Source organism: Diadema antillarum, unplaced genomic scaffold (genome assembly GCF_040938485.1).
Source record: "Diadema antillarum isolate AM-2024a unplaced genomic scaffold, OU_Dant_1.0 scf00000207, whole genome shotgun sequence".
Classification (NCBI taxonomy): Eukaryota; Metazoa; Echinodermata; class Echinoidea; order Diadematoida; family Diadematidae; genus Diadema; species Diadema antillarum.
This window is the reverse complement of record NW_027271096.1, coordinates 639027-662330: the sequence shown is the minus strand read 5'-3', so window position 1 is coordinate 662330 and position 23304 is coordinate 639027. Positions and strand designations below refer to the sequence as shown.

At 39.4% G+C, this 23304-nt stretch overlaps 1 protein-coding gene across 1 annotated transcript in view; it reads left to right on the top strand.

Moving 5' to 3' along the window:
- The window catches only part of LOC139724118 (voltage-dependent L-type calcium channel subunit alpha-1D-like), a 110384-nt gene extending 91120 nt beyond the window's left edge, over positions 1-19264 (top strand). Inside the window, exons 4-8 of the mRNA XM_071635319.1 lie at positions 8888-9027; positions 10279-10391; positions 11040-11192; positions 13038-13222; positions 19154-19264. Coding sequence (XP_071491420.1) covers positions 8888-9027; positions 10279-10391; positions 11040-11192; positions 13038-13222; positions 19154-19264 — 702 coding nt within the window. The remainder of the gene's footprint in view (positions 1-8887; positions 9028-10278; positions 10392-11039; positions 11193-13037; positions 13223-19153) is intronic.
- The last annotated feature ends 4040 nt before the right edge of the window (positions 19265-23304 follow it).

Here is a 23304-nt window from a genome sequence, read left to right as displayed (position 1 = left end):
ATGGAATGCCAATGGCAGTTTGTGAAAGTTTTATGCCGCAAAAAAGGCAGTCGGTCCAGTTTGCGAAAGTTTCATGCCAGAAACGGGGCCATGGGCTCCAATTTCTGAAAGTTTCACGCTGTGAATGTTTCTGGTTTTGCAGTAAAATGATGAGTTCGTGGCACCAAAGTGCAGACTGCACCAGCAAAAGAAACCTTTATGAAGTGTTCAGTGAGGCAGGCAATAAAGTGACTGTACGAACGCAGACTGTCATACGCACTGTCCCATGCACACACATACACAATACAATACACACAAATTCACAATACCATAGCATGATACTGAATATATACGCACACACAAATGCACATACACAAAGATTAACCAGATAATAACAGATAATTATGTGGATGTCCTGCTCATCCAGAAAAGTCTTGAAGGAAGATGAAATGCTTTTTGGTTCCATAATATCATGGCATACAATCTCTTCAATTACCTTATCTTGTTTCAAAATTACTGAAAGCCTTGGTAACAACCATTCCACTTGTTCATGCATTATGAATATGGTATTGTTTCCAAGCTTTCTGCAAACTTGCACACAAACAAGGTTGACCAACATTCTTTGTCCACTGTAGTGTTTGTTTCGAGCCTTTTGTTTACGTAGATTTAAATAAAATAACAACAACAATTTCTTATATCATCAAAAGTCACTTTTGTATAAATACAATTGTAGTTTGGCAGTCAGTTATGCTGCGTTCACACCATTTTCCCGGTGGCCACGGCAGTCACATTTGAGGCCACTGGACAAAACGGGATGGACGTGAGACAACGCAATGGGACGGGATAGGCAAACGTGACAGCTGTGATTGCCATGGATGCCGTATCATATCTTCAAACTATCAAAAAATTTGCCACGGCATTCCCGGTGCTAATGAGGAACCTTGCAGGCTGAAATTAAATGAGATGAACGTATAACAAAACGCGATGGCGCGTAATAGGCCCTGACAAAACTTGGAAGCAATCCGTAGTGGGCCGCTACGGAAGATATGTAGTCTAGCCTGACCAGACACCCTGAGAACAGTGTCATATAGCCATATGTTCAATGGAGCGAGGACTGGAACAAACAAGACTGAAATACAAAGGGGGAAAAACAGGAGAATGTCCCACCTATAAACCACAGCGCACCATGTTTTGGGCAAACGGGGCTGCCTTCGCCACCTGGAGCATGGTGTAAACGTAGCATTACTCTGTGGTTCATGTACTGGAAATACAGTAGGCTGAATTAAGAATTATTAAATCACTCCACCCTTCACCCCCCTCTCCCTCCTCCCACCCTTCATGGATGGTTGAATGACAGTGTTGACTGTTTGAACTCTTGTAGTGAGTCAAGGCTTACTTGGAATTCCATTCCATTCTCTACACCAGACTCCCAGACAGTGCATAATTTCATTGTGGGTGGAGCAGGAGATAGAGCTGACATAAGCCATGTGCAAAAAGGGGCCACCAGTATTTATTAGTTACAGCTTTATTTGTTTACTTTTTGTCATTTCATTGTCCTTGTTGATACAGATTTAAAGGGAAGCCTTATCAAGCCATGTATACTTTTGTGCAGAGAATTCCAAGTGCGGAGAGTATCAGTGAATATATGGGGAAGTAGGACATTAGTTCATTCACATCAAAATAGGGTTGCTAGCAATGTTTTTCACACTATTTTTTTTTTCTTGAAAGGAAAACTGTTTTTAAAGAAAGAAAGTGGGATTATGGTCTTGTAAATTGTCTACTGAACTACAGTTATTAAGCACTGTATGTGAAGTAAACAGATCTTAACTCATATAAAACGATATCTTCTTTTTTGTATTTGGTATATAATAGTGAAGCTGCTTTGAGTATACACATATACAGTATATATACATGTGTACAAACGTTAGGACCTACTGGTACATTCATATGTTATGCCTGCTTGCACAAGAGAATGGGCTTTACATTTAGCAGTAGTGTAGATGATTTCTTGTATGTGATAATGAATACATACTTGAATACATGAATTCACACACATGCACACTACATATTACTCCTCAGCTTTTTTTGTGTGGAGAAAACAGAAGCTCCATCAAAATGAGTAAAATACTATGAATCAGTGCCACACTCTTGGGTGAAAGATGATATGTTAGGAAAATGACTTTGTAAACTGTGTTTGTAGTGGGACATACAGAAATAAGGAGAGAAGTACATGTAGCAAAGATATCAGAATATAATTTCTCTACAGTGGCGAGAGTGCAGGTTGGGGTCACAGAAGAATGTTGCCAAAGTGCACTTTATGGGGGATGAGGCATTACCCCTTATCACATTCATCTCCGAGCTCCCAAATGGCGCAGTCACGTGATTGTGTACATGCATTTGCCTGATTTTTTTTTTTTTTTTGGGGGGGGGGGGGGTGGGGGTTGGGTGGGGTGGGTTGGGATGGGGGGGGGGGGGGTCTTCTTTTGGCCTCAGTTTGAACAGAGGAAGGGCGAAATGTGATCACATGTGGTCCCCGCCTCATGAATGTTACCTTGAGAGCCGTGATATCATCACTCAATTATGCGGAAGTAACCACCCGAGTCAAAAAAGGGCGGTATTAGGGGGGAGTGCAATAATGCCGCACATTCTGCCGGGACGTTACCTCACATATGAAGCGTAATGACAGGAAACATGACTTCCCGTGATGTTCATTTACCGCCAGACATGTGGAATATCAATGCAGCAGACATTAGAAACGGTCGGCTCTGAGAAACTAGTACCAGGAAGAATAAGAACCTAATTGTTTGGTTGCTGTTTTTTTTTTGCCTTCTAATGTCATTTATCTGGTCAAAACTTACTGAATGATATGATTCAGGTGAGAGCTGATTCATTCTTTTTTTTTTTTTTGGTCCAGAGCAAAAATGATAGGTTATGGTGTAGCCCTACTTCAAAAATCCTACTTCATTTGTGAAGTTGCATTCCAACGTGTTCCCCCCTTTTTTTTGCAGCATTGTCAGGGCGTCACATCCTGTGATGCCACACTAATAGGATCCCAAGGTCAAATTCTTGTTCTGTAATGACTTACAACCATCTGTACTATCATCATCCCCACTCTAGTCTAATACTGAAACGCAAGGATTTTCAAGATGTTGTAGCTATCAAGACATGGTGTTCTAGACAAGATACTTGTCTTTTAGATTCTTTTGGGATTTGTTAATCAGACAAATCTGTGACACTACTTGAATGGTGCTCCTCACTCATATTTGTCCAGAAAATAATGGGAAAAAAGTGTATTTTTATGGGAATATTTACTATTATAAGACAGAGGTGGCAAATGTCATCATCCGAATTGATAATACAATGTTTGTTTAACCCGTTGGGGACGGTTTGATTTTGCTACAGCACTCATTTCCCACAGATGCTTGCCCAAGTATACTCAAGACTTGTCCTCAACGGGTTAATGGACCTTTGATGAAAAAAGTCAATGAAACTATCGGGCGAGAAAAATGTGTATGCTATTCTAATTTGTGATTCTGTGTATCTGACTCTATGGCATGCTGTTCTCCTCTAAAATCTATCAAATTTGCTCAATGCCTTTGCAGTGGGTCAATAGGAGCTTTGATTGGCAAATTTCTCAAGGAACACTAGAGATTGAATGATCCTGTAACATATGATGCTTTGATGGAGGCAGAATTCACATGGATTTATAGTCTCTTTTGGTATTTCTCTTTGGTTTCAACATGTCTACAAGTAACACAGTTCCTTGAAGAACAGGCGAAGATGTGTAGACAATACATTGCCATTATGGCAAAATGATTGTACTCAGTTTATATCAATCATAATGATGATGATAATAATTACAGTCATAATATTGATGTTTATGATAACAATTACAATAATATCAATAATAATTGTAATCATAATAACAATAAAAATTATGATAAAAAGAAGAGGCAGAAGAACTAAAGACATGTGCCAAAATATCATCACAAACAGTAAACCGATAGATCAGAGAGAAATGGCAGATTTAATATGTGAAATATATGTAGCCAAAATGATTGACCTGCAAATAAAGCAACCAAACATGTGTAAGGGAATCAAAGAGATGGGACATAATTATGCTGAATTTTGTATTGACCTAATCCAGCGTACAAATTTTCTCAGACAGTTAGAAAGAGGATTTGTGTGCATTTTCTTTTTATGCATTTCAGTATATTGTATAAAAATATGTATTCTGATGGTGAGACGTGATAAGATGCATAATGCGTATCAGTCCCGGCTATCTGATTACGTACAGCATCATGGGGCTGACTTCAGTGGCGGTGGGTTCAGTACGTGCTGTCTGGCTTAACACACAGGGTAGACAGGCAGGCTGGTAGACGGGCAGATTGAGGCAGCATCCTGGAATCTGCAAGCATGAGGTTGCCATGACAACCAGAAACTCTCCAATTTGTATGCAATGGCTGGTTGGGGGTGGGGGCGGGGGAGAGAGAGAGAGAAAGAGATGAAGAGGGAGGGAGAGGATGGGGGAAAATGGGGGGGGGGGGGGGGGTTGGGTGGAGGGAGAAGGATGGGGAAGTATGGAGATGGGGGAACAGGGGTTATTCATGGCCACATCATCAACGAGGATGCCTCGGAAGAGGAGGATGCCTTGGAAGAAGAGGAATACTCGTGGTGAAGGGCCCCTCCGTGTGCTGAATTGATTTGTCTGCAGCTTGCTGTGGGAATGGGGACTCTTTTTTTTTTCTTTTTTTTTTGGAGAAAGCGAGGTGGCAATGCGGTGTGCCAGACGGTATGAATGTGTACACTAGACAACCAAGCTGACAAGCAGCTGCTTTTCGTATGTTGTAGCTCTGTGCACACGCATGACATTTAGCATTCATCACTACTTATCATGAGGATCTGTTGCTTTTTAAAAAAAGAAAAAAGAAAAAAAAAGTTTTATGTTCAATTTTAATAGTGTCATGTTCAGTTCTAATAACATTGCGAAACTGCAGAAGAAAACTCCCACACATACTTTCAAGTGCGTTTTGTTTAATCCTTGTCAGCTTTACATCCAATCTTGATATCATATTCAGATTCATATCATTCCCTTGTTAAATTAGCTGTAAGGGAAAGGATGATATGTTTATAATTCTTCATCCAGAAACTTTGAAAAAGAAATTTAAAAAAAATAATTTCTTTGCTTTTTCTTGTATGGCGTATAATCCCAGCAAATCAAAATAAGCAGCAGAAACACTAATACCAGTAGTAGATAAAGCAAGGCAGAAAGCTATGCATGATTTGTATTACTCCTTGGCTTTGTGATGCAGTGCAGAGTCGACACAGAGCCAATTTGCACTGCACACAAAACAAACTGATTATCTGCCATATACAGCTTCATATCACACACACACCATATGGAAGAAAGTAATTACACAGCTAATCAGGAAGCATCTGCTTGTCTTTGTTCCATAAAATGCAATTCAGCTCACAAATGTACTATGGAGTACTATTGAGGCAAGAAAATTAAACGTTGGCATGAAGGCAGAATCTCAAAGACATAATCAGTGTCGGGAGAAACAAATTTAATTTGCCCCCTCCCACATACAGATTTCACCCAAATCTAGTCCATTGTTTCTACCTCTTATATCAGCAACTTACGCACAAAGCACCATGGTAATCATTGTTATTACTGTGTGTGTGTGAGGGAGACATCTCCAAAACTCATCGGATAGCGTGCACCTATTTTTAGAGGATAAAAAGAGTTTTAAGTCTGCTTGGATGACAGTAAGAGGGTAGTGACCTGAGGAGCGGCTGGCGGCGTCCATCTCCAAATTACCATGGGAGTTTAGACAGAAATCAAGGTCTGCTATGATATATATCTTAAAACTGCACTGTATGATCAATTAATGCATTTTTTTCCTTTTAAGTGAGACATATGGGTGATATGAACACATCTAATGTAAAGGCTACAAGAAGATGTGTAAAATGCTATAAAAAGTATTTTAATCTACATTTACTAGCAAGAATGACTAAAAAACAACATTCACACTTCAAAATAAAAATGAGATAGGGTTGCAATGATCTGGCTTACGAGCATTTATACTATAAGTTTGTGCATACTTTTATGGCAATGTTTTCTCTTCCAGAATGAGACAGCTTGCCGTAGGAATGCCCAACATAGCACCAGACCTTTATGCAAGCAAACTGGATGCATTGACTTGAATGCACTGGTACATCACCCTGTTGGGTATGTGCAGCTGTGACAGCTGCTGCCATTTTTACCTGATTTGGGGCTAAAAATGGGAAGACCTTAAATTGAGGGAAAGACTGTCAAGAAGAACTGTTCCATTTCTGTCTATTGGGGGGAAGAGGTTAATCTGAAAGTCTTATTTTGTTTAACACAGAAAGGATGTTGAATTAGCACAATTTAGCTATGATTGATCATTTAAACGTTTTTCCAAGTTGTGTCTAGGAATTAGATGTCATTGTGGTTTCTTTCTTGAGCCATAATAGGCTGACAAATCACCTTTGAACTGTTCTGTCTATAAATGCTTTTCCCAATGAAATTGATGGGGAAGGGGGGATGTAGGTACACTGCTAACCATGCACCCCCTCCAACTGTTCCTGTTTTAGTGCAATAGCTGGTCCCTGCCCGGCCTATTAGGTCAATAAATGCCACCAGAGTAATGTGATTCGCAGAGAAGGAGAAGAGTTGTGGCTGATCAATTACCGGCACACCATTTGACACTGAAATTCCCCACACCGAATGCCTGCCCTTAATAATTGTTCCATAATATCCGCCTGCTGCTCCCTCCCCTCCCCCTCCCATGCCACATGACTCTGTGTGTGTGTGTGTGTGTGTGTGTGTGTGTGTGTGTGTGTGTGTGTGGTTGTGTGTACAAATTTATGTATATAAGTTTATATCATACTGACGTACTTGCGATTTCGTGGGGCTGTTGTGGATAACCTCCTCTAATAGTATTCTTGAGACCTGGCTGTCCATTAAGAAAAAGAAAAGAAAAAATGATAAAAAATTAAAATAAATGAATAAATAAAAAGATACACAATAGAGATGCATCTTGCCATGTGGCATTCCCTCTGATTTTCAGGCTTGAAAAAAAAAAATGATCACCTGAAGTTTACCTTGACCTTATCAACTATAGATGGTATCTTTCTGTATATTTTGTTGTTGTGTGTTGAGGAGGTCTTACATTATTTGATTGTTGTAAAGAGTGCAACATTATCTCTCTTCTCTTGCTCTCTTTGATGCACTTTCAACTTTGAAAATGTTCATCTTTCTTTCGTATCACTACCTTTTCATGATAATGTCATATTGAGACTTCCAGTAGCCCTGTTTCATGGCAAAATATAGACAATCATACAATTATGACAGATACTATTACAATGGGCAAAATGTCCACAGCCCACCTGTCCGTTGTCATAGTAACTGTCATGGCATATTACGCATATTCTCATATTGGTTCCGAATGATATTGAATGTTACATTGATCTAAAATATGTTTAAACATTTCACATTCCTTTTTTAAAATGTATATAATGTCATGATGATGCGCTTACTGCATTGGCACAAATTGTTTCTCTTTTTTTGTGTGTGTCAGAAATATGAGAGACAATAGAAAGAAAAATTGACTAAATGGAAGACTGTGAATCTTATCAGCTTTTTGGTGTGTATATCACATCTTGTCTCCTAAAATACCTACCCCCCCCCCAAAAAAAAAGAAAACATCGTAATTTTCTGTCATACCACAAAAGCAGGAATTGTATGCTCTGCTTGATGTGATGCAACCCAATTCCTGTTGAGATCACTTTAAAGATACATTGTTATTGATAAGTATGTTCCTCTAATATATTTGCATTTCATTCAATATATCTCCGTCCTTCTCTCAAGATGCTGAATCAGATCTCTCTTCACATATATAATATGGGACTTAAATGGGACCCTGCACCACAAAACCAAAAAATGTTGCCAGACATGGTTTTTTAAGTAATGGCAGATCCAAAAAGAGCAGACTCTAAGCTTCAAAATGATGTATAACTCAATTCAAATGAAAGCACATACTCTGGAAAAGTGTGAACTGAGAAAAGAGGCTCTGAAGTACAGAATCTATTAAAGCACCTGATTTTCACTAAGCTGTGCTAGCTGTGTGATGAATGGGAGAAAAAACAGGATGTAAACCACCGTAGCAACAACAATAAAGAGATTATCAGATTAAGCTGAAATTAAGCATGCTCTATCAACACATTCTTTCCATGATTAATGTCAACTTTCAAAGCAGTAGCATTATCCTTTCAAAAGTTATTAGAATTGAAGTGAAGAGTGTGCATAGGATTTCCAAGAAATAAAAAGGGGGCCTCTGAGACATACCTGATCACACTACCCTATCAAAAAAGGTTTGTAGAAAAACTGTTGAAAACCCACTTTCCCATTCTTTTTATGATCCTAAACTTAGGAATGATGTAGAAGAAGAATAGCTCTTTCAGAAAATATGGAAAACTAAAAATTGACTTGCTTGACCCATTTTACCTTTTTTTGAGTCCTCATGTAAAATCAAAGGGGTGCGACTTTTTGTTGGTTTTGTGATGCACGGTCACAAATATGTCTGCCATCACTTTTTTTTCAGCAATTCCAATGCCTCTTTTTCCATGCTTTTCCTCATATCTCTCTCACAATGTGATTTGTAATCCACTCTATTTTAATGTACTTTGCAGTCATATGTCTTGCAGATATACAAGTAATATTTCAATGTTTCTAGGACATTCACGGTTCAGTCAGAGGAAACATATATTTGTTGTTAATTGCTGTATATCTTTCTCCATTCTTGCCATCATATCATCTTATTAAACAATTGACTAAGGTCTCATTGCATGTTTTTTCCTCTCTTTCTCTTCTCTCATTCTGCAGGAATTTGTAGAATATGCTTTCCTCATCATCTTTCTTATTGAAGCCCTGCTGAAGATCACTGCCCAGGGTTTCCTCTTCCATCCAGGAGCCTACCTTAGGAGCGGCTGGAATATATTAGATTTTGTCATCGTAGTAGTAGGGTAAGTCTCATTGTTTGAACCCACAAAACCTCCCTGCGGCCATAATCCTACCATTTACTTGACTGCTTCTCTTCTTCTACTTCTTCCTCCTATTTTATTTCTTTCTCTTTTTTTCTTTTCTCTCTCATGTCGCTGAGAGACGGCCGTAGGATTTGTTTCCATGGTGATTTGCACAGAGAAGATGAAATTATGTTAATGATGATTTTTGAAATGCAGTGAAGATCTATGAATAACTAGATAAATGCTGGACTCTTCTCCTGTCTTTTCTTGATGCACTTCTTCTGCTTGCATTCTCTCTTTTTCTTGGACATAGCTGGTATGGGATTGCAAATTATACATCTATATGAACCTCCATCTTTTATGCCATACTTTATTTCCACAAGCCTGTATCGCTTACCGTTCAGGTCCAGAATTCTCGTATGATTTGCATTGCTCAGTGCCCAAGAGAACTTTAGTGAAAGCAAAGCTGTTTTAACCCATTCCCAGTGGATAGTGGATGTGTCACATATCAAATCTGTAAGACACAATCGTATCTTAGAAGCAGTGGGATACTCACCAACAGTTCTTTTCCTGTGCAGTACAGTGAGTATAATCTCATTTAGTTTGCAAAATCTGCCATAAAATTGCTCCAAGTAGTCTGTCAAGATAATATTTGAAAAAAAAAAAATCATTGTTTCCACACACGGGTAACCAAAAATTAAACAAGAGACCAGTTAGAGTTTTCACTTTGTGAAATGAGTTACTAAATATACCACACTTTCCAAGTTTTGCAAGCTGAGTGTAATATTGAATAGTTAAAATGCTGTGTAATAGTAAAACACTGTCAGGCAAAGCCACACAATGTTTTGTAATGCAGTTTTGATAGAATTGTCAAAATCTTACATATCAAGAAAAAGAAAATCACTCATACTTGTTAACATGAAGAGGAATAGATAATGAGATGAGAACTCATAGAGTAATCAGCATTTAGTATTTTATACTGATTCTCTAGATAAGCACCAGTCATACATTTCCGTGTTTGTTTGTTTGGAATTTTTTTTAAAACCCAACCCACCCTACATAATAAAGATCTGCAAACTAATTTTTTTTTTTTTTTTTTTTGGGGGGGGGGGTGGATTTGGGTTGTGTGGGTGTCAAGTTTGTGCTTTGAACTTACATGTAACTAGCTTTATTTTAGTGATGGCAATAGCAAGGTTAAGAGCATGTTCAGAAAATGTTCTCAACATTATCGTGATTTTTGTATTTTCACAGGGCTATCAGTACAATATTATCAGTTGCCAAGTTCAAGAACAACAATTTTGATGTCAAAGCTCTCCGCGCCTTCAGAGTGTTCAGACCACTGCGCCTTGTATCAGGAGTTCCCAGTGAGTATGCTATGTACAATAATTTATTTCTTTTAAGTGTGAACACAATTAGATGGTTAGGAGTTAAGTGAATTTGTCATATCATTTTATCCCTGAAGCATTGTGTGTCTTGTAGATAGTATGTGGTATCAACATTGCTTGTTTCAGGTTCAAAGTGTAGTCTTCTTAGTAATTTTGTCAATGCAAGCTATCCCAAATTATCAAAGAAATTCCACTTTGTACAATTATCATTACTGCTAGGTTAGTAAAAGTGTCATAGTTTTATAGAAAATAGAAATTTTGTTTTGATGGTATGTATTTTTTAAATTCAGTCATCTACATTGAGGGAGAAAGATTCATTAAATTATTTTGAAGATAGTTGTTTTCTTTCCGATCAAGATATGAACATGTTATTTTATCTATTTGTTTATTATTCAAACATAGAATGTTTGATTTCAATCATTCTGTTGTATATTCTGTTGAAAAAAAAGAAAGATAAAGTTTGAATAAAAAATTCAATGTACATAAACATGTATATATATCTATCTATCTATCTATCTATCTATATATATATATGTATATATATATATAAATATACATATGGATATATAATGTAAAATGTATTGTTTCTGTCTATGTGCTACTTGCTTCTCTTCACTTTGTACCTAGGCTTACAAGTTGTACTCAACTCAATTGTGCGTGCCATGGTTCCCCTCCTCCACATCGCACTGCTGGTCATCTTCGTCATCATTATCTATGCCATCATCGGCCTTGAGCTCTTCATGGACTACATGCACAAAACATGCTACATCAAAGACACGAGTGAGTTCTTCCATCAGATAAGTACTGTAAAACTAGAAATGTCTGAGTGTGTAAAACTTTTGCAAATTTCACGAGGAGCCAAGATTCGCAAAAGTGTAAATGCACATGGAAGTTCTTGTCTGCACAATGTGTTGGATGCCAGTGACATTTTGTGAAAGTTCCATGTTGCGAGAAAGACCGTCAGTTCCAATTTACTTAAAGTGCACCAATACCCCGAGTATTATATTCATACTTAAGACACGCTCTCTGCAAAATATTTGTATTTTGTCACTCCAAGTTTTATCTATTAGGGTTTAGATGTAAATTCTAAAGAGTGTACAAAGAGTGTACAAAAGTTACTTAACATTGACTAGTTGATCACCTGATTCTTTCTATCAAATGTTCACGCTGTCAATATTTTTTTCCAAAAACGTCTTGAACCATAGTGATATATGGATGCGTGCACGCGATTGGCTAACTGATCGACGTGGAATCTCTTTATTATTCATAAACGCGTATGTGTATAGCTAGAGTGCACGCAGATCAGTTTTACGGGCGCTTACAGAGCAGAACTTAAATGTGTGGAGCACAGATGCCAAATTGTTGTAGAGATATGAGCTGATTTGTCGAAATATGTAAACTTTCAGGGGCTATCACAGCTGAATTATGGCTGTTTTTTGTGTATTCTAGCTGTACACTAATTTGATTTTCAGGGTATTGGTACACTTTAAGTTTCATGCTGCAAATATTTCTGGTTTTACAGCTACCCATCTATCACCTTTCACCCCACCCCTTCCCCCCCCTTCCCCTACCCCCTCCTTCTTTCCCTATCCCCTCCCCAACTGGCACCTTTCATATTTAGCCAAGCTGTCAGCTAGTGGGATTTTTTGTTGCTGCTGTTGTCTCAAAAGTTTTCTTGGCAACTGTAAGATATAATATAGGTATCAGCAGGATTCAGTTCAAGCTTTCGTGTTAAAAGTTGCTTGCAAAATACCAAAGTTCACAATACAACACACAAATATACCCGAATGCCTGAGCTAGTTAAAACTACACTGTTATAGTGTTGTAAGACATTTGGCATTTCATATCGTAAATGGATATATCAGGGTGAACATTGATAATCTTTTTTAGCATAGAGATTCAGGTAGCGCATAATTGAAACCAACTCAAATTATCAAATATTACATACACCAAGATCTTAGTGATTTTTATGATGGCAGTTAAAGGGGAGGTCAGGGGCTAAAAATGGTTAATGCATTGAATACATGATATAAGATTCCACATCATAGCACTGAAGATCAGTGGCATATTTCATTACCTACACTGGACTGCCTCCCCCCCCCCCCCCCCCCCCCCCACTCGCTTTTGGGACAAAATTTCAAATTCACAACTTTTAAGAAATGCATCCAATCTCCAAAGTGATTTTATAAAATCATTTCTCTTTATAAAGTGTATAACTACTGTTATATGTATATATATATATATATATGCACCATTATTTATTTCTTTAAGTTTGATATTTCCAAAATTGGACTTATAAGACAATGTCATGAATGGTTGAATTTGCAATCCGGAACCACAATGCTGGATTGAGAATGAAGTATTTTCACTTTTCAAGAGAAAAATGAGCAAAATTTCCATGTTGAACTTGATTAATGCACCATACTTTTGTAATATGGGTGCCAATATTTCCACTTTGAACTTGATTAATGCACCATGCATTTGTAATATGGTAATATGGGCGCCATTATTTCCACCAGTGGTTAATTTTGCAAGTATCAGTCAAAACGTAAAAATAGACCACGTATAGAGAAATCACTTACATCGAGCATTAACCCTATGTTTTTGTTATTGTTGTCAATATAGACATACTGGACATGAAAGACCCACACCCATGCGGGGCGGGGTACTCGTGTCGCAACGGGACGTCCTGCGATGAGGGCTGGGAGGGTCCCAACAATGGCATCACCACGTTTGACAATATCGGACTGGCCATGCTGACCGTGTTCCAGTGCATCACCATGGAAGGGTGGACTGACATCATGTATGACGTGAGTAAATATCTTACATTGCATTATACAATATGTTATTTTTACTATTATCATAATGCACTAGTATTATATCATACTGCATTATACAGAATACTGTCCAAGCAGACATTTTCACACTGTAACCTAGTGTTCCTCTCGGCAGGGTGAGATGAATTTTGCGTATTTTCTGTTTCGCGGACAGTGACCACAAATAGCTCGCTGTTGCCATAGTGATTAATGGCCTTAGGAGCACATACTGTAGTAAAAGGTCTAATTTCTTCTTGTCAAGCAGGGCAATTATATCATAAGGGTGGCGAGAAAAGTGTGAGTGAATGTCTTGTGTTCTGTTGTAATGGTTTTGTATGATTTCTGCCTGATGTCAATAAACCCTTTGAGTACTTTGAGTGCAGACTGGCACAGAAAATCACTTAGCATTGTACACACTGTCCAAAGTCTCTGGCACAGAAAGGGGTAAGTTAGTGGAAGCCTTACCTGTACACTGAATGTCACATTACATTACCATAAATTTGTATGTTGTTAAAAAACAAAACAAAGGCAAACAAATAACCACAGATGAGACATGGTCAGTGTCTGCGGGCAGCAGACTTCGGGCAGCAGACTTCGGACATTGGTACGCCCACTTTCACTGTCTCTTCAGGGTATGGTGAAAAGAATGTGTATGATGGCACTTCACTTGTACACAAATACAGTAAAACCTAAGAATGAATAACACCTAGAACCTGAGAATATACAGAGATGAACTTGCATTTGTGGTAAACTGCTACCCACTTGAAAATATCCCTCCCTCCCTCCTCTTCCTCCTCCCCCCCCCCAACTGTTTCAGCACATTGATTATACATATACATTCCATTGTGAAAGCCTTGAGATTGTTTTCCTTTAACTTTATGAAGGAAATATGCATAGATTTAATTACATTCAAATTCCAAATGCTACAGTTAAAGTTCTTGTCTTCCTCTGGCAACCCTTCAAATTAGATTCCTCTCATAAGCTGGTACATTGTAGAGGTAGGTAATTCAAACGTTTCCTCAGACATGGGCGTCACCAGGGGGGGTGCGTTGGGTGCGAACGCACCCCCCTTCAGATCAAAAAAAAAAAAAAAAAAAAAAAATCAGTCTGCGAGCGACCTCAACGCCGGACGCTAAACAATTATTCTTTTCTATTTTTTTTTTTTATATTTTGCACCAGGGAAAAAAAATCGTCGGCAAAAACAATTCGCACCCCTGGTTCTGGCAGCACTGATTTTATACATATCTACTGGTATTTTACAGTATTTACTATTTATCGACCGTATTAATTTATACATCCGTACGATACGGAGCACTTATACACGTTTGCGTGTACGTGTGCTACTTACAAGTATGTAGGGTCTTACGTTACCTCTGACCAATCCATATTGCCAGCCCAAGAGCGAGCCTTAGCCTCATTAAAAAAAAAAAATGAAAAAAAAAATGGAGGGGCAAGCATTTCATTTTGCCCACCCCCCCCCCCTCCATAATTCCAGAGACGAGAAGATTTTCTTATCTTTTTTTTGACAGAAAAACAAAAAGTTACCCCCATAAAAATATTGGACGGGCAAGCATATTTTAATTTTGCCCCCCCCCCCCTATAATTAATAATTCCCGAAATGAGAAGATTTTCTTGCTTTTGAAAGAAAACAAAAATGTTGCCCCATAAAAATACTGGAAGGCAAGCGCACCATTTGCCCAACCCCACATAATCATAGTTCCCGCGATGAAAAGATTTTCTTGGTTTTTTTTTTTTAATTCAAGAAATCTGTCCAATTATTTCACCCAAAAGCAGTGGCGTAAATACGGAGGGGGGGGGGGGTGCGTCTTCCTCCCAATCCGCTGGTAAAAAAAAAAAAAAGACTTACCGAAATAGTAATGCAAGTGTTAGTAAAGTGCTTTTGAATGAAAGGGTGATCAAGAAATAAGATATTTTTCTATGATTTCTTTTAACCATAATTAATTTGGTATATAGTGTGAAACATTGTTCAAAAAGCACGGACCCGACAAAAGATCGTGATTCAGCGTGATTCCTGGTTGGCATTCTGCATAATTACTAAGCAGGATGTGCGCAGTGTACTCAGTACATCCGAACGAAGAGTCGCTACAAGGTTGCGCAATGTGATGTAGAATGTACACCTTTGTACCTTACGCTTCGTTATATCAAAGCTAGATCATTGATTTTGTATTGTTGCTTTACATATACTAATCTATATAAAAATGTCTTGCATTGCCAACAAAAAGACTTGACCAGTGGCGGATCCAGGGGGAGGGACGCACCGGGCGTCCCCCTTTAATTTCCTAAGCGAAAAAAAATAATAATATAGCTTCAAACGGCAGTTTTTGGACAGTAAAGTGTCAAAATTTTCAAGCTCGCAGGCTCCGCTCGCTCGCATTTAGTCGTAATGCCATTTTCCTGAAGTTACTGCCAGTAATTGCCGGCAGTTGCGCCTGGTGCGCCCCCCCCTTAATTTCAAAAGCGAAAAAATATAGCTACAAACGGCAGTTTGGGGACTGCAAAATGTCAAAATTTTCAAGCTCGCTCGCTCCGCCCCCTCACATTTAAATTCTCCTGATATTGCTGCCAGTAATTGCCCGCAGTTGCGCCCGGTGCGCCCCCTTAATTTCGAAAGCAAAAAAAAAAAAAAAAAAAAAAAAAAAAAAAGCTATAGCTTCAAATGGCAATTCTTGGACTGTAAAATGTCAAAATTTTCAAGCTCGCTCGCATTTAATCGTTATGCAATTCACCTCATGTTGCTGCTAGTAATATTGCCTGCAGTTGTGCCCGGTGCGCCCCCTCTTAATTTCCAAAGCGAAAAAATATGGCTAAGAACGGCAGTTTTTGGACTGTAAAACTCAATGTCAAAATGTTCAAGCTCGCTCTCTTCGCTCGCTCGCATTTAATCGTTACGCAATTCACCTGATGTTGCTGCCAGTAATTGCCAGCAGTTGCGCCCGCTGCCCCTCCCCCTTAATTTCCAAAGCGAAAAAATATTGCTAAGAACGGCAGTTTTTGGACTGTAAAATGTAAAATTTTCAAGCTCGCTCGTTCCGCTCGCTCGAATGTAATCATTATGCTCTCCTGATATTGCTGCCAGTATTTGCCAGCAGTTGCGCCCGATGTGCCCCCTTAAATTCTAAAGCGAAGAAATATAGCTATAAAACGGCAGTTTGTTTGTTTTTTACTGTAAAATGTCAAAATTTTCAAGCTCGCTCGCTCGCTCGCTCGCTCGCATTTAATTGTTATGCAATTCTCCTGACGTTGCTGCCAGTAATTGCCGGCAGTTGCGCCGGTGCGCGCCCTCCCCCCCTCCTTTATTTTCAAAGCGAAAAAATATGGCTCCAAATGGCAGTTTTTTGACTGTAAAATGTCAAAATTTTCAAGCTCGCTCTCTTCGCTCGCTCGCATTTAATTGTTATGCCATTCACCTGATGTTGCTGCCAGTAATTGCCAGCAGTTGCGCCCGTTGCGCCCCCCCTTAATTTCCAAATAAAAAAATATGGCTACAAACGGCAGTTTTTGGACTGTAAAATGTCAAAATTTTCAAGCTCGCTCTCTTCGCTCGCTCGCATTTAATTGTTATGCAATTCTCCTGACGTTGCTGCCAGTAATTGCCGGCAGTTGCGTCCGTTGCGCCCCCACCCATCCTTTATTTCCAAAGCGAAAAAATATGGCTCCAAATGGCAGTTTTGGGACTGTAAAATGTCAAAATTTTCAAGCTCGCTCTCTTTGCTCGCTCGCAATTAAGTATTATGCCATTCACCCGATTTTGCTGGCAGTAATTGCCAGCAGTTACGCCCGGTGCCCCCCCCCCCTTAATTTACAAAGCAAAAAAATATGGCTACAAACGGCAGTTTTTGGACTGTAAAATGTCAAAATTTTCAAGCTCGCTCGCTCCGCTCGCTCGCATGTAGTCGTTATGCCATTCTCCTGATATCGTTGCTAGTAATTTGTCGTTTCACACCGTCATTCCATAATCCATTTATAGGGGGTACAACCCCCTCCGGCACTTCCACACCCCCCCCCCCCACCCTTGCTCGCTCCCGCGCATACTAACACCCTCCCTCCCCCCTCCCCCCCCCCAAAAAAAAAAAAAAAAAAAATGAAATCCTAGCTATGCCGGTGCCCTTTCCCCGCTTGGATTCCCTCAAAAACAGTAAAAGTCTAGCTAGGGATTGAGAGCTTCCTATATTCCAAATGTCTGTCCAAGAAATCTCGTAAACATTTTAGTGTCAAAACGCACCCCCCTTGAAAAAAAGCTGGTGACGCCCCTGTACTGGCGGTTTTTCTTTTAAGACAAGGTAAACCAATGAGTGGTCACTAATTCCCATTGACTGTGTGCCATTTTCCAATGATTTTAGATTATTTGTAACAAGAATCAAATCAATGAGAGTTTTACTGTTTGGCGTTATCCTTGTAGGGTTTTTGATCAATTGAGTAAATTGCATGTTATCACAAAAATCAAAGATTTGCCGCGATAGATTATTCTTTGTCAACATATTGCAGTTAAAATCACCAAGTATCAAAATGTCCTTTGATAAATCACTAACTTTTTCTAAATTTATTTCAAAACGATTAAAAAATGTATTTCCACTGTTTGGCTGGCGATATACAATACCAAGTAACTTTGAATTGTGATTTTGTAGTCTTATTTCAAGCCACATCATTTCCAGCTCACTGTCTTCGAGATCACTTCTTCTTACATATGAAATATTAGCTTTTATAAAACAACCAACTCCTCCACCTTTTTCGTCTCTATCCCTCCTTTCAAAACAATATCCATCTATGTGTAATAAAGAGTTGGATATACTTTCACAGAGCCACGTTTCTGAGATTGAAAGTATTTCATATGGGTTATTCTCCAAAAATAATTTCAAATCATCAACCTTATTTCTCAAACTTCTTATATTAATATGCGAAATTTTTAATCCCTTACTTTTTGGAAATTCAGATGAAATTCTTGAGGAGTCATCATCACATGACATTTGTGACAAATCAGCCAGGTGGGGCTGCTGATATTTAGTATTCATATCAGCGTTCCAGAATGGCATTTGTTGAAAAAGACACCTGGGACATTCCCACTTAAAGAACTGATAAGATGTATCATTATACTGCTTAGAAGAGACACATCCACATTTAATGTGTATCCATTGAGTGCAATTTGTACAGAGTAAGGCCTTATGATTGCATTTAACAGGTTTTTGACAAACGTTACAAAAAGATGATTCAACCATAAATAAAAACAAAAACGATTCTACATTCAAAAACAAACACTAACATCTACTTGAAATGATCTGTAGGGTAGATAGATATATACAGTAAAATAAATGTAATACATACAACAGTTTACTAACCACTATAAGGTCGTATACAAATGCGAACAGAGGGAACTTGGACAAAATAAGTGTATTGAATAATCACAACATTATGAGCTTAACTGGCATATATTCGTATACAAAATTGCGCAGATATTCCAATCAATATATTACTTTCTTTGTTTATGGGCTGTGGAGTATTGTAGAATTTGCTGTTGAAGCAGAAATTCTTGAGTTCAGTTTAAGTTCAGTTTAAGTACCTGTCTAGTTTGGTGAGGTCGTCTTCCCTTGATACAATCACACGTCCCATGTCATTACGTAGCTTGACACAAATGCGTCCATCCTGGGTCCATATTCTGCTGATTATTTTCTTGTATTTGCTCCTGATCTTCCAGAACAGATCTTTTCGCTTTTTAGTGAGACTCTCATTGATGTACACTATGTTGTTTGCATTCTTGAGCTTGAACCTCGCACTATAAACAGTTTCGCGTTTGCGGTAGTTGGCAAATTTCACAATCAGGTTCCGGGTAGGTGTCCGTGAAGCGTTTTTCGTTGACGAGCCTCTGGTGGAGACGCCACTGGCTTGGTTGTGCGTGCTCGGCTTGCCCAGTCGATGAGTACGGTCAATGTCCTCCTCGCAGATATCGACTCCGAGGTCACTTCTGCAAAATTGGATGATTTTGGTGTCGGTATTCTCATCGGGGGTCTCATTCTTACATAACAAAACATTAAACTTCCAATAAGACTTAGGCTTAAACTGAACATTTGGCATTGAAATAGACGTATTTACAATAACATGATCCGAAAAATGGAAAGGAATCTTAACAGATTTTATAACTTTAAAATTATTTGTAACGTAAATTCTATCAATTCTAGAACTTAAATTTTTACATAAAAATGAAACCACGTGTGACCTGCATCAGAATTAAGTTTACACCAAGAATCAATTTAAGAAAATGCCCTCAAAATAGAACATTATTCTTTTTTACCAACAAAACAAAATGTATTTAACGATTCCCCAACCCTATCTTTCTGATTTATAACAAAATTAAAATCCCCTCCCAAAATAACAGGTTCATGTCCCCTTGCATGATAAAATAAACTGTTCAAAAAATCAACACGTTTTGCAGGTTCACACGGAACATAAACATTGCAAATACGGAAAGAAAAATTTGCGAAGGAACACAACACGGAAACATAACGCCCTTCATTATCAAAACGAATTTGGGGAAAAGTGCATGGCAACTTAGCTGAAAAAGCAATAATAACGCCGCACGAATGAGAAGACAACGAAGAAGAGAGAAAAACAGGACCTTTCCAAACTGATTTAAAGACCTTTAAAGGACAAGTTCACCTTCATAGACATGTGGGTTAAGTGAGTGCAGCAATATTACTAGAACACATCAATGAGAGTTTGAGGAAAATCGGACAATCCGTTCAAAAGTTATGAATTTTTGAAGTTTCTGCTCAGTCAGGGCTGGATGAGAAGACTACTATAGCTTGTGATGTCACATGAGTACAACTATCCGCCCACTTGGCCTGTCACTAAAATATTAAAGCAGCGATTGGTTGACCAAGGAGTTCTGGCTTGACATTGATAAAGTATGGATGTGCTGTGTGTATGGATAAAGTATATGGATCGATGTGCTGTGTGTATACCCTACATGTATACATGTGTACGTATTCGACATGCGTGCATACCGGTACGGTGAGTGTGCATGCTTACCTGCAGCATGCAGGCCAGGGACGGGGTTCTGCGACATGCCGATTTTTTTGTTCTCCTCTAAATGTCATGAGAATGCCAGACAAATCTTCTTCGGCTCAAGTGATGTAAACTACGTGTATTTTGTACAAAAGGGACTGAATGTTTTACTTCGACACAGCCGAAATTCGACTCTCGTACTTCGGCTTATCCAAATATTTCTTAGAGAAAATGCATAGGGAAAAATCGGGACTTTTTATTTTGCTTCGAGTTAAGTGATTTTCGACTCACTCGACGTCGACTTATCCGAGGTTTACTGTATATAAAGAAAGTATAAAGAAAATTCAAGATATTCTCACTTTTCTCACATAATAAAAGAACACTCGACTTCTCTCTTTCAGAAGTCAGGGGGAATAATATTACCCCTAACATAAGTCAGTAACAAGTCGAGGAAATGTTCACTTTATTCAAAAAGCCACGTTTTGTGAAATTCTCTTTTTATTTTCCTTATATCGTTGTACGCATGTGACATCATACACTGTAGTAGTCTTCTCCTCCAGCAGTGATTGCACAGATATTTTAAAAATTCATAACTTTTGAACGGATTGTCGGATTTTCCCCAAACTTTCACTGATGTGTTCTACTAACATTGTTGCCTTCACTCAATCCACATGTATATGAAGGTGAACTTGTCCTTTAAATCGGAAGAGGTCAAAAAGTTTCTTGAAGTAAAACAATATCAAAAGCAAAAATTTTCAAAACGATAAAACCTTTTGACATTCAACTGAATCCCTAATGCCATGCACATTAAGAGAATAAATAGAAATATTCATTAAATTAAAATACGAATAAGAGAAAAAAGAAAAAGGAAGGGAAGCACTACTTAACTACAGTCAGTCCGAATCCTAGGCGGCCGCCGGGGCGGGGAAGGCGGCAGCTCTTCCCTTCCGCTTCACAACATTGAACGGCTCATCCTGCGATACCTGCATGTTCGAGTCGCCCGGAGTCTCGTCCACCACCAGTCGCTCAGAGTCGGTGTCCGAAGCGTACCTTGACTGCGCCCAGTCCGAACACGGGCACGGAGTATCATTGTCGAACATATCAGAACCTGAATCCTCCGGCTGACTATCAGTGTCGCTAATGGAGGTATCCCTCACGCGGCGCTTCCCTTTCTTCGTCTGGGCAGGCGGCTCCCGCTGAGGTTCCTTCTGCGGCGGGTCCGCGGGTGTCACTCCCGGCGCGGCCGGCGCATCCCCTGCTTTCGAAGTACTCGGGGCGTCTCCGTCTACGGGCTGGTCGGCCGGCGTGGCTTGCGCTGGAACAGCCACACCCCTCCGCTCACCCACTCCTTGGTCCTGCTCAGCTTTCCGGCGAAAGATACGGGACACGAGCGGAACGAATGTCCGGCCTCCAGGCATACCGTGCAGGTGATGATCTCCCGGCACGCCGACGCAACGTGCCCCTCTTTCCGGCATCTGAAACACCTCACCACCCGGCACTCCCGGGCCCCGTTGACCCGCACTTCTCGGCCTTTGGCTAAGATCATTCGCGAAAATGCCCGAAGTACAGCGATCACGGAGTGCCTTGGTAGTTGTTATGGAGAAGGATGCTGATATTTTTGAAGTTCTGACGAAGGCTGATGTGTCTGTAGCTGACCATCTTGTAGCAGTACAGAGCCTCCCCGGGGGCCAAGTTCGACGTGACATTCAAGGAGGAGGAGTACAAAGAGAAGTTCGTACGAGTGCTCCAACAAGATCAGCGGGCGGTGACAATGGCGTACTCTGGTCAACAAGATCGTGACGGTGCTTCACGTCCCGTTTGAGGTCGATGACAACCAGGTGCGATTCATACTCAGCAGCTACGGGAAGGTGCTGGCGAGCAGGCACCTTCAGCACCGAGAGCACCCGGGACTGTTCAACAGAACTCGGCAGTACCGTATCGATTTAAAGACTGATGTCCCTTCGACCCTCAGCTTGGGTGGCAGGGAATGCTGGATACGGTATGAAGGCCAGCCACGGACGTGCCTGAAGTGCGGCCGAGAAGCGATACTCATTAATCATATCAGATACCATAATCTTGTTCTGGGATCGATCATCAAGGGATGGTTATCCATTACAGTAACCGCAACGTAATTTCTGCCCTATATATCTAAAAAAGCTTACCTTAAGACACGAAACGGCCTGCACAGTACCCTATATAGCCTATTTTAAGGCTATATATTTCTCAATTGTAGAAACTGAGTCCGTCTTTTTCTATATATCACTCTGACTAGGAAATGTGTCATGCGCACTGATTCACTCAGAACACAATCAATGAGCGACGGCTCTCCATGCAAATCGCGATTGGCGGAAATATGAATAGTCATTATCACCCTTCAACCATTAGGAGAGCTAGAATTTCTGACGTCACCACGTGCCGTGTTAAACCTTGATACCAGACAGACAGGCAGAGAGACAAACGTCAAGCCATCGTTGCGGTTATTCTCTTGCAAATGCCCTGTGAGGCGCCCTTTCTTTTCTTTCCGTCTGCCATTTAAATTTTTCTAACCCTTTGTTTTCTTACTCTAATTTTATTTTCATTGGCGAGAAAAAAAACCAAAATCAAACAATAATGCCACCATTTTTAACATTATTGTTATTAGAACTTTTGTAAATGGAATCATCAAAATCATCAATATCATTAATTTATCCAAATTCAAAAGGGTAAAATTTAGGATTTCTCTTTTTAGCTAGACCGTGGTAACATCAGATTAGCCTTATTAGTGGTTTGAAAGAAAGTTTCACCATCTTTTCCATTGCAAAATAGGACCAGGGAATCGTAAGGAGGTATATACGTGGAATGAATAATGGTGATGACAGTATTTTTGATCTCTAAAGAAAGAAGACAAACTAAAAAAGACAGAGGTTTGGGGGAGAACATTGAGCTTTAAGCGAAAGCGTTGTAGAGTTGCAGTATAACAAATGAACATTTTCAAGGAATTCTACGAAATTGTTGCAGTGAGAGATTGAAGAGAGGAAGATACAAAGTCAGATTCTTTCTTTGGATTATTATTACCCCCT